Genomic DNA, 12,876 nt, shown 5'->3' with positions numbered 1-12,876 from the left:
CAAGAAGAGTGATGATAAGTGATGAACTATTTCTTTCTCCTATGGAATGTTTCTTCTTTGTCTTCCCTACCCTCATTCCTCGCTAGCTCTCTCCAGCTTCGAAGGTGTTTGAGGCCTTGTGACTAAGGCTTGGGATAGTTAATGCTTTCTACAAAGTTTATGTTATGTTTGTGATGCATGAAGCTTTCCATCTTCACTGCATCACCTAGGTCACAAGGAACACAAAAATTGTATTGTACCAAGTCTCTCTTGATGGGAGAAACTATAATACAAATGCCTATTGGAGGGGGGACCGGCTCCGTATGAATCCGGTCCTCAACTATTGTCATGTTCTCTAAACTCTCTCTCTTGCAAAAGTATTGTTCATGCCAGGTTAACTAAGTACCATGTTTATGTTGCTCCCATCAATTAAGTTCACCCGCTATGCTCACAAAGTAATCTCACAAAAGTGCTTCATCTAATTTCCGAATTCCGCTACTCTCAAAGTTCATAGGCCTATTCTATTACATGTCGAGATCTTGGGTAATTACCGTGCTTTGTGAAAACTTAGAACTTCACAAAATGGTACTTAGAAGCTCTATTTTGCCCAATCTTCTCATGTAATATCAGCCTCCCATTCAAAGCATCCGATTAATCAAATTGGGTAGCCTTGCGGAGAGGGAGAGAAACCATATTGCAAGATAAGTAACTAATTATGCTTACATAATCTAAAGGAAAAGCATTTGGGATTAAGAACATCCCTATTCTTTGCCATGTCGAAAGAAGAAACAACTTGAGGATAGATTTTTTTTTAGTCTATGCACTCTCCATGGCTCCTGGGAGGCTTTCATGCACACACACACACACACACACACACACACACACACACACACACACACACACACACACACACACACACACACACACACACACTCCCAAAGAAAGAGACGACACCATGTAAAGGTGAGGCTTGGGCTATTTTTAGCCGGAGCCTTGCCCACCAAGCCTTTAGCCCCACTTTTGGTGTCCTCCCCTAGTTTTGGGGGTGACCTCTCCTTCCTATGCTGATTTAGAGTAATTTTCTTATGACATGCAGTGGATAAATTTTTTGCATGCTAGCTTTTCCCTACAATTCCCATACTACTTTTGGAATACTAGAAATGATGTTTGGACGGGGTTTTGGAGGTCATTTGAAATCCAATTTGATGCCAGGTTTCTTAATAAAATTACTACATCATAATGGAAATTCTAGAGCTTTTGACCTCCTCCTGTCAGTTCCCCCATTTATTGGGTGGCTTCTTTGACATTAAGATTGTCGTCTCATGGTTGGTTTTAGGTGGTTTTGTTCCCAAGAAATTCCATCATGCATATTTCTCTCTCTAAACTAGAGAGAAAATTACTTGTTTAACATCAAATTTACATTTGATTACTCTAATATATCTTTAAGTGATCAAACTGATTTTTTATTTATTTTTTGAGTAATTTAAACTTGTCAAAATTATAATTTGATGACATGATCCTGCCCTTGCATCATATCGTCCTTGACTATGAACATATACAGGGAAAATGTGACATATGGCACTGGATCCACTTAATGCACTAAACACCATGTAATAATTAGTAAGCATGTAAAATTATATGCATACAAATATCACTACATACAATGAAGAAAAGAAACACTTAAAGAGGCAAAAATTTGATAAGGTACACTAGGTCATTACAAGCACCGTGCATCTTCCACATCCCACTGTTGGGTATTGTGGGGGATGGTATGCCATCTTCCACATCTTCCACTAGGGATGGTAGATGGCAGGTTGTCCATATGGTTTGATGACGGGATGTTGATGATGATGAGACATGAGCCAACCTTGGGAATCGAGGGCTATATGGATTTGTAGAGGAGACCCTTGAGGAGCCTCTCACAAGCGGTATGGGGCATGCCTATTGCATAGTAAGAGGCACACCTATGCTGTGTATGTTAGAGTCCCATACCGCCTATTGTTTAGAGGGGATCGAGTGGAATCTACAGCCCTCAACACCAAGTACCGTAACACAATACGACATTCCACAGATCGTGGGTTGAAACGGGAGGGCTGCCAACAAATAATACAAGCAAGATCTTTGTCTAGTTCTCGAAAAAGGGTCCCAGACCTCTAACTACCCACAAGCTTGCAACGATTACAGCTTGCACAAGTTAAATACCCGAATTTTTTACTATTTATGAAAACTTTAGCAGGTTACAGTGCATACAACAACCCCCACAAGCGCTGTAACCACTTGACATGGCCTTTGTAGCCACTAGGTGTGACGGGGCTCTTAGATGGGTTCCCAAATGCTAGCGGCAAGATTCGAACATGGCTCTTTCAAGCCCTCGAAAGCTAGGGTTTATTGTGGGTCGTTGCGAAAAGGAAGAGTCTTTCGTTGCCAAAGGCATCTGCAGGGCTTGAGGTCGGAGCGAGGTCGAAAATGAAGGTTGTCGCCGCGTACCTGCTACTGCTGCTCGGCGGCAAGGCAGCTCCAGGCCCTGAAGACATCAGGTCCATTCTTGGCTCTGGTAGGTGCGCCTGCTCTAGCTTTGTGTGCGCAACCGATCTTCCTGTCTGCCCATGAGTATTTCAATATTTGTTGATTGACATCGTCTTTACTCAGTTCCCTTGGGCCGATTCTGGACAGCACGCGTAGAACGAGCATCTTCCTTCTGCTCCAATGATCTACTCTCACTGTTAGTTGGATTAGGAGCTCCTGCCTTAATCAGTTCCGTTTGCTGGCAGTTTTTCCTCCTACGAAATCGAGGAGATTGTCTCATATAGGAATCGTCACGATGAATTGCCCATCTTTCGCCGTTATTTCTCCCATCGAAGTTTCTAGTTGTGCATGTGAAGGGATCCCTACAGTTCATCGTCATACTAGTTATCTGTTTTGGCATTTAGCGCCATTGATCATCCCAGTCAAGTTTCCTATTCGTGCATAGAGCCGATCGAAACATTATGTTTCTTGCTTTTTTTTTGCATGTAATGCCATTCATGCCGCATATTTAATCAGAGTGGTCTGTCTTTTGAAGATCTATACTTCCAATAAATGATGTTTCTCTTGACTTTGGTCCTTTTACCGTCAGTTGATCAGGAAGGAGAGGTTTTAGTTGATGGGAAGATGTTGGAATTTGTGGTTGTTTTTTTTTGGAGCTGTGAAGTTAAGGTTTTGATGGTCTGTTTACATGTACTGCAGTTGGAGCTGAGGTTGATGATGATAAACTTGACCTCTTTTTCAAGGAGTTGGGAGGCAAGGATGTGAATGAAGTCCTAGCTCTAGGAAGGGAAAGGTTCGCAGCTGGTGGTGGAGGCGGTGGAGGTATTGCAGTTGCTGCTGCCAGCAGCGGCGGTGGCGGTGGCGGTGCTGCTGCTCCTGCTGCAGAGGAGGAGAAGGAAGAGAAGAAAGAAGAGAAGGAGGAATCTGATGATGTAAGCCTAGTGTAAAAAATTCAATTTTCTTTACTGTGACTGCAGTTGATACATGTTATATCAATGGAATTGCTGATTTTTTTTCTCTTTTTTTTGCAGGACATGGGCTTCAGTCTCTTCGACTAAATTGTTATTCTTGTGATTCGACTACAACTGGAAGTCTCATGGATGCTTTACAAGTCAATGAGATTTCAAACTTTGTATACTGGTTCTGGCAATGAACTTGGCCAGGTTTTGGATAACTTTAATCATAGAGCAGTTTTGTGATCAACCCTTTGTAGTGACATTTGTCAAGGTGGTGCTCAAGTAAATCGAGCTATTTTTGAGAGCAGGGTCAGGCAAGCATATGTATCGTCGAAGGGTGTAATGCTCATTTCTTTGGTTAACTATACTGCAGGGAGACACACACACACACACACATGTACATGTTGATGAAGAGGTGTAGGAGGGTGTAAGAGATGTATCTAATCATGCATGACGTTGTGTATGCTCAGTTGGGTGGTGATTATAATGGTTCTACAGAGCAGTAAGGTTAACTGACGCTTAAGGTCTGCTTGTTAGCTTCATACACATGCATTGGTTTGCACAGGTTTACCACATTGTGGTCATAAGACCAAGTCTGCGTCTTGGTAAGACCTTTCCAGGAAAATTGAATTTAAATGCCTCATGAACTTTGTGAAGTGTGGGAAAGAATGTGTTTTCGATGCAAGTGGCATGCTCAATTGTTTTGTCCAATTGTTCTTTTTTTATTTGTTTTTTAGTTATGGTTGGAGAGAAAAGCATTTCATTATCGCCTTCGCTCTATCCATCTTACATGAAGCTTTGAAGGGTCTCGACCTATGCAAGACGACTGGGGATGATGATTGTACTCATTGTGCCCGTGTGCAGTGGCATCTGAAGGGTTTTTGTAGTCTAGAACATGACATCTTAGGCTTGACTGAGGGAGGGTAGCGGCAGAGCATGCCTTTGCTTGCTGTGTCCTTTCTGTAAGAAGTGTGGAGGTAGGTTCTTCAATATGAAACGCTTGCTTGTGAATAGGGACATTTCACTCTGCCAAGTGAATGGAAGAGTTATTTTTGTTGGGGGGAGGGGATTGGGGTTGGCTGTTTCTGTGTCTGAAATCAATGCCTTTGTGAATGATCATCTGCCATGCTTGCAACATGCTCATTCCCTCGTGTTGGTGCGTTGTCCGATCCTGGCCTCGTTCAGCTTTAAGTGTTGAGTGATCGGAGGGGTGTGCATTTGTGACCGCCTCTCCTATCCATGCCTATGCATGCTAATGTTTTCATTCTGTGTGCGTGTGCGCTCCTGTGCGCGATGAAGAATTGTGACGAGGGGTTCAGTGTTCTGCCTGGCAAGGTTTTTCTCTCTCCTGTAAAACAAGCAGATTAATTGTCATTAGTCTGAAGGGAAATTTCATTGGGGTAGATTTGTTGGAATTCTGCAAGCTAGCTACTAGTTGTTTCATTTCTCCTCTCTTTACGAGGTGACAGTTGAAAGTCTCATCATTTCCAAGTTCCTGTAGTTCCATCTTGATGGTCAAATACTGTGAAGACCCTTTCAGGTGCTAATTTAGTTTACAATGTTTTGGCAGCCGTGTGTAGAAAATTTCAAGCCCTGAAGGTGATGAAAAACAGTCAATTTAGTAAAATTGGAAGTGTAGTGAAGTGGAAATAAGTAGAACTTCAAGAGCATGGCGACGGAAGTAATTTGGAAATGTGAGGAATGCAGGAGTGTTTTTGAATACATGGTGTAAACTCTTTGAGTGAATGATTGTTAAAAAGCTTTATTTTAAGGCTATGTGACGAACATATAATAAAATGTGTCGCATATATTTTGGATTCACTCAAAATCTTCGCAAATTTACGAAGTTAATTTCTTGCATTTAACGTCCATTAAGCATTGGATTCCATGATGAGTGACAACTTGCTCATCATTTGACTTGGGCTATGCATAAATCTCTTCGAACACTGTCCAAACTGGATGTCCTGCCTATTGATGCTAATTATTGCCAGGCAAACCAGCACTTTGCTAATTGAGTGACATCAAAGTTGTCTCCTACACCATGAAAACTTAGTTTCAAACCTATGGATCATCTCCATAATAGTACCAACAGGAGTCCTCAAGGCCGAATCTACTCAACAATGTCTTAATTTATATTATTTGACACAATGCTATACCTCCACGTTGCTCAGATTATCTACTCAAATAATGATGCAAGAATCCAAAGCCATCTCAGAAAGAGGCATTCAAATCATCTTTTTAGTTAACAGTATGTATTCCATTTGGTCAAGTGTATCAAGTCTTCAGTGTAAAGAACAACAACACAATTTGGCCAACTAACTTTGTATGCATGCGATACAATCTCCAACCTTTGCTTGTAGCCTTGTAACACACAAAAATATACTCGACGGCATTATCATCCGTGTTGTTTTGCAATGTTGCTCAATGTAAAGCAAGCAAAGCCATGTAAATACTAATACAAGGCTTGCTTCCATACCAAGCTCCTAGAGAGAGAGAGAGAGAGAGAGAGAGAGAGAGAGAGAGAGGGGCTTTAGAACACTTGGAGAACATATATATGAATATAAAACACGTACAAAAGCTTTACTTTTGGTCATACATTGTATCATTTTCGTAAGTGACAACATGTTTTTCCTCTAAGCAATGCAAGTTTGATGAGGTGCATGCAACACCACACTTGATATTTTATCCCACCACTATCCAAAAATGGATCAGAATCTTAGACATATAGTTCCTCACTCCAATATGTATAGAAAGTGCCCACTAAAAAACCAGAGACTTCTTTAGTCATAAACAAAAATTGCTTGAAGCACATAAGCACTTTCGGCTTTGCCTTAGCAAGTAACCATCAATGAAAGTCACGATGTATAGATGGTTGGAAAAAGATGGAATATTCGTCAAATCACAAATATCACTATAAACAAGCTTCAATTTTTGAGTAGTATGCACAAAACTATCTTTAAATCTTGAACTTTGCCCAAATTATATGTTTCATACACATGTCACTTTTCCCCACATGGGTATGTCAATTCACCCATGTGAGACTATGTATTTGATTGACATAGGCTACAAAAATAGATGGATACTCTTCACAACAGAGATTGTGGATTATACATGAGCCGTCCATTTTGTTTTATGATCCAACGATACAGATCGCTTCACTAAGCAAATTGCAATTCTTGCAACATACTTCTCGTTGAGAAAGCATGTGCCCTTGATTCCAGAAGAGAGGTAACAAGCTACAAATAAAAGTTTTTCAACATCGAAGAGAGAATTTCACATAGAAGATATGACCATATAGAATCGATAATGATTTGGAACGCTAGTCTTATGCCTTGGATCGCCAACATCATATACATTGTGTATCTCACAACACTATAATAAGTATGTCATATCCTGATTTATTAGGCTATTACTGGTCACAATTCTCATTCAATTTTTTTCTTCAAAAGTCAATGTCCATAATAACACACATTCATATCCATAATATTGCTCGAAAGACTTTCAAAGACTCAACTAATAATGTAATAAGGTTGGCAGTCACTTGCAAATTTTATCTCCATTTTGACCTTGGAGACCTATCTCTCTCTACCAAATGCCACTTGTATAGGTTGTGGATGCACCTCCATTTGTGCCTCTTTAGTCTCTCTTCAAAAATCAATGTCCATAATACCACAGGTTCATATCCATAATATTGCTCGAAAGACTTTTGAAGACTCAACTAATAATGCAATAAGATTGGCAGTCACTTTCAAAATCTATCTCCATTTTGACCTTGGAGACCTATCTCTCTCACCTACCAAATGCCACTTGTATAGGTTGTGGATGCACCTCCATTTGCGCCCCTTTAATCTCTCTCTTCTAGTTAGAAGCATCCTCAATCAACGGAAGCCGTAGCTACTCTTGATCCTCTATTAAAGACTCCTATCTGTGGAGAATATGTATTGAGTTATGACCTGATTAATATTATTTTTTTGTCTACATTTTGTACAAGTTCATTAGTAACTTGAGTGATTACTTAAGCCTTGATTATGTTATGGTTAATAAATTATGAACGCCACCCTAATCTATCCACCATAGATGTCAACATTAAGTTCCACTTTCTTGTAGGTCCCTTCATTGGTTCAAACTAATGAAGCAAGACTAGGGATGCATACTGCTTAAACCTAAAACCCTACATATATCAAAATAGTATACTGCTTATATTGAAGAATTGTGTATATTAACCATTGGACTTGAGAGGGCATAAGCTACATGTGTGCATTGAATATTGAATATACTGTGAGTGAAGAAAGACTTATCAAAGCGTATTAGGTCCAAGGTATCTATTGTCAACTATGTGGTTGAAGTGCTTAAGGTGATCGAGTCTTACAAGATGGTGAGCGTGTTTTTTCGAGCGAAGAAAAAAACAAGCGAGTCCCTCAATAAAGTTTTTGTGAATTAGAGAGATTTTCAAAATTGATAAGGGAAAAGAGATGGTCGAAGAGTATGACAAAGACATAGTTCAATAGGCATTGCAAACCACAAATACAAACCAAAAGAGTCTTGCCCACAAATGAACATATATTAAATGACACAATTCCTTGGGATGACGTAAGAACTCAAGAAAACAAGCTATAAAGGTATGGCTCCTCTATGTAGTCCCTCTCCATGCCACTCCAGAGTCCATAAGTAGTCAAGTTGCGTCTTGCAGGTAATATCGTATCGTATTTTTTGTAGGAGTCATTCCTAGTGCATGAAACAAGGGCACACTCTGTGCAGTGCAAAGTGGAGGGAGTGGTCCGTGTGTATGCACTAAAAATAGTGTGACGTTCTTCTATGCTTAGTAGTATGGAAAAATGCTTGGGTTGCCTATATATATGCACCCTAACATTTAAATCTAAGCTAGCGCATGCTACCATTTCAGCACGGAGCTGAGTTGTTGGTGTGATGGTTGTTCATGCAAAGCTTGGAAGGATGTCTTCTGATGTTCTGTCCTCTTGAAGGTAGGGAATCTGGGAGATCCATTGCCTTCCTCACAATTCTCGCAAGGTAACACTCTGTCAACCCTTTCTTTTCTCTTCCTGCACACCAAATGTTCCATTCCGTTACAACCCTTCCTAGTCAGTGCCATGATAACTGTGGAAGGACAAGGAAATGGTGGGCTGAGGTGTGATGCTCTTGGACGGAATGGGCCTCACAAATAGTCTATGTGTCCATGGGGCACTTGTAGGATAAATATAGCCAACGAGAGAGAATAATTATTTCTTTGCTATCCCAGGGACACATCCTAAGGCTACTTTCAGGGGTGTTTCCTCTATGTCGCTTTCTTTGATTGGAAAAGCAAGTTTGTATTGGTCGTCAGGCCTACCAATTGTTGGGTTCCCTTGGAAACCATGGTCTTTCATCTTGTATGTGAGTGGGAAGTGAGCTTCAAGCAAGTAGAAAGCGAAAATGTGGTAGACAAAACAACTGATATTTTTTTTGGATGAGAGCTTTTTATGCACTTGCGTCCACCCTTTTTGTGAACCTGATTCATGCATCTAAACTTAGCCTAAGTACCACTATATTTCATCTTTATTGTTCAAGATCATGACTACTTTTCAATATTTTGCTCAAGTATGTGCCTCCGATATTGAAAGCAGGTCACATTAAAGGGAATCTTGATCAAACAGGAAAAGGGAGGGACGCCATCTGGCAGGCGAGAGAGAAGAAGACGATTTTTAACGTCAAGTGGCAGGCGAGACAGAAGAAGACGATTTTTAACGCCACATTCTAGGTCTGCGCTGTCGGCGCAAGCGTGGAGAGAGAGAGAGAGAGAGAGAGAGAGAGAGAGAGAGAGAGAGAGAGAGAGAGAGAGAGAGAGAGAGAGAGAGAGAGAGAGAGAGAGAGAGAGAGAGGGAGATGGCAGTCGGGTTGCAGGCGTGGTGGGTTCCTGTTGTGTGCAGGTCGGAGAAGATTCTACAGGGGCTGATGCGCAAGCTCTGAACAGTCCGCAGGGGATGCAAAGCAGGGGATGCTGGACACAATCCGCACGATGGGGAAGCGGTTGTGTGCGCAGCACAGGACAAGCAGGTGATGGAGGAGGGCTGTACGCGAGGAATCTCGGAGGAAGGGCTTTCGTGAGACTGCAGCAGAGAGACCCAAGGTTCGGGCCGGAAGGAGCTTGCGAAGGTGGTTAGTGGGAACACTAGGAAAAGTCGGGTGTATGGTTTTACAAAGCCACAAAGCTGTCTTTCTCTTGCTTAGTTTTTGGCAAAAAATCAAAGTTTAGTGTATATTTAACCGACTAAGGTTGCAAAATCTTGGCTAGATTTTTAGCTTGCCTTGAAGAAAATCAATAGAGTTTTACTAGTTATAGTGTAAATACCAGCAAATGCTTCAATTTAAAACTAAAAATCAAGTAAGTTTTCAATGTGTCCTTTTTTGTGTTTGTTAGAACCAATATTATTTTTGCCAAGCCCTGCTTTGCTCCTTGCTCCATTACCACATCAAAGTTGATCTTAGCAAGTTCTTGGCACAATACTTAAAGGTAGAACAAAACTCTCTCTATTTGTCTCTATTTGGATTGATGAAGCAATTGGCTACGTTTTATCGAAGGTGTATGTAGGGCCCATAAAGAGAACATTTTCTTTGCTCATAATTTTGATAATGAATTTCCAAAGAAATCATCCTTTTTTATGACCATAATTCTTTAACGCATTTTTGAGCGTGTGTTGTGAGAGAGAGAGAGAGAGAGAGAGAGAGAGAGAGAGAGAGAGAGAGTTACCGCAATAGTGTCTGGCCTCACAGAAATAGCAACTCTAGATCCTTCATTGTCAACGGTACGCCACCCCTTGTTGAAACCGGTCCGCGTCGATGCGGACTTGTTTGGAGGAAATTCAAATACAATGATTTGATTAAAAAATAGAAAAAAACCTCATTTGTATAATATGTTAAAGAGCTTGAATGTCAAATAACATTGTTTGCAGACGTTGCCAGAACTTGTCCGCGCCAACGCGGATTGGTTTTAACAGCTTAACAAGGGCTTGCCGCTAGAGGGCTGCAAAAACACTCATTTTTTTGTGTATTTTAAAGAGCTTGAAGTAAATTTTTATTTTTTAGAGAAGTTGCTCGAACCTGTCCGCGTCGGCGCGGACTGGTATTGACAATGGGCTAGCCAAGATGAGGCAGATGTAAAATGTAGCAGTTGGAGACGAAACCTAGTGGTTGGAGGGCGATCGCAGTGGCAAAACCTATCAGCTAGAGAGCAATTAGTGACGGCAAAACCAAATTGGAAAAAAGCGGATTATTCGACCTTGCTGACTTAAAAATTGGATGGAGCCTAGAGAGAATACTTGCAAGGGGTCTGTGATGTTTGAGGCATGGTCAAGCTCTACAACGCTAAGTGGGGTCAAGTGGGGCCAAGCTAACTAGAGGACCAAGCACCATTGAGCGACCTAAGCTACAACAATTTGAGAGGTAATGAGCTGAGAGGGGCCGAGTTTAGCAGGGCTGAGCTACGACGAGATGAGTGGGGCTGGGCTACGATGGGCCGAGCTAACTGGGCGTGATGAATAAAAGCAAGGCAAGATTATTGAACAAGGCCATCACTAACTTGAGAGAGAGAGAGAGAGAGAGAGAGAGAGAGAGAGAGAGAGAGAGAGAGAGAGAGAGAGAGAGAGAGAATTGCACTCAAAACAAGTGAAAGGGTCACGATGGCTTTCTAAAACAATAAGAAAGTGATAAAATCATTAGGTTGAATTCAAATGGAATGAGTTTTCAGGAAAGGATTGTCTCAGCTTAGCCTTGAGCCAGTTGAAAATTGAAACTAGCCGATTGCAAACCATGGTAAAGGGAAGAAAAACCGGAGAAATATGCGAGAATATAGTTTAAAATTTATTTTACATTTTTGCTAGTATTTTCGGTTTGCTTCTTTGTCCGATGAAAAGAGACTTTCCTGAATGTTGGCTAGAATTAAGTTATAGAATGCAAGAAAAGTCAAGAATGTGAGACTGTGAAATAAAAAAAACTTAGCTATATATATATATATATATATATATATATATACACACATACATACATACATACATACAACACACACACACACACACACACACACACATATATATGTCTGTGTGTGTATAACTAAATAAATAAATAAAATATATGTGTGTGTGTACATATCCATAAAATTTACTAAAATTATGCAAGGTGAAGCTTCACTTTAACATTCTAAAACAAAAGAATGCAAGAGAAGTCAAGACATGTCCCAATGTGAAATGAAAGGTGAAATAAGAGATCCATTTACTATTTTAAAATTGAAATAACATTAAGGTAAGTCTCCATCATCATCACTGAAAACATTGAAAGTATGTCTAACCCAACTCTCCTCTAAGGCTTCTTTTAGAAAGCCAAAAAGAGAGAGAGAGAGAGAGAGAGAGAGAGAGAGAGATGTAGCTCTTGTCTCTGTCTCTTTGCTGTCGACTTTTTGTAAACAAGCGCCGCTAGTTTTATTACATGCATGGCTCCAAAGAAACAATGAAAAAACATAATCATAAAATAGCTTCAAAATGCTCACAAATTGTGTGCGACATTTCATAGGCACCATTTCATAGGCAACAACAAACAGGCAGTGCCAGCAAAGAGGTAGATAAGGAGAGGACACAAAGAGCAGTTTTTCAGAGAAATGAAACCCTACCTTTGCAACATGATGGTCGGTTGAGCTTTACTATTATTACTAGCCTTGCCCTTGAGAGAAAGATGGAAGGTAAAAAAGACCACCATTTTAATTTAAACAAGTGTTAAAATTAAGAGGCTAGTGATTTCAGTTAAACTTCACACTTTAAACAAGCTAGCACACTTTATGAGGCCAACATGAAGGTTGGAAAAGTGACTTGGTAGGTACCCAAGTGGCCTCATAGACTTGCTAGAAGTTAGTTAGTTCTAAACTTTTTGGGCGTTTTTGACGCATCCATAATTAACCACTTTATATGTACTTCTCTCACTTGGGATTTTGTCAGGGCTGCTACATTGTGAAAATTTAGATGTACGGCCATCTGTTGTAATCTATTTTTCAAGGGTGTTGCTCATATTTGCTTGCTCGGATATTGGCTTCACTCAATTTTCTTTGCTCGTTGATTGAAAAGCCTCAGGTGATTTGGAGGCAATTAAACTCAATAAATAGTAAATGACCATTGATAAAATACTAAAGTCAAGATTTTATTACACTAAAGAAGAAGTGGAAACCATTGAAAAGGTCTAGCGACTAAGCTTGCCACCATGTTTGAGAGGCTTCAATTGAATGCATTGGCTACTGGGTACAAAAGTTATTGAAGGTGACAAGAGGGGAAGAGCTAGCCATGGCAAGAGCGTGCAGACTGGAGAAAGAAAAATTGACCAAAATAAAACATGCTCTTCCATTAATATGATTTCAAGCTCTTCTTACATATGTATTTAT

At 40.4% G+C, this 12,876-nt stretch overlaps 1 protein-coding gene across 1 annotated transcript; it reads left to right on the top strand.

Moving 5' to 3' along the window:
* The first annotated feature begins 2,374 nt into the window (after window positions 1-2,374).
* LOC147429768 (large ribosomal subunit protein P2-like) lies at window positions 2,375-3,826 on the top strand. Its single transcript, XM_086496011.1, has 3 exons — window positions 2,375-2,533; window positions 3,205-3,437; window positions 3,537-3,826. Exons 1-3 carry the CDS (start codon window positions 2,446-2,448, stop codon window positions 3,561-3,563), a joined length of 348 nt encoding a protein of 115 aa, XP_086352137.1. The 5' UTR covers window positions 2,375-2,445; the 3' UTR covers window positions 3,564-3,826.
* The last annotated feature ends 9,050 nt before the right edge of the window (window positions 3,827-12,876 follow it).

Source organism: Adiantum capillus-veneris, chromosome 22, assembly GCF_014529385.1.
Source record: "Adiantum capillus-veneris isolate H3 chromosome 22, ASM1452938v2, whole genome shotgun sequence".
Lineage (NCBI taxonomy): Eukaryota > Viridiplantae > Streptophyta > Polypodiopsida > Polypodiales > Pteridaceae > Adiantum > Adiantum capillus-veneris.
This window is presented reverse-complemented; position numbering and strand designations above follow the sequence as displayed.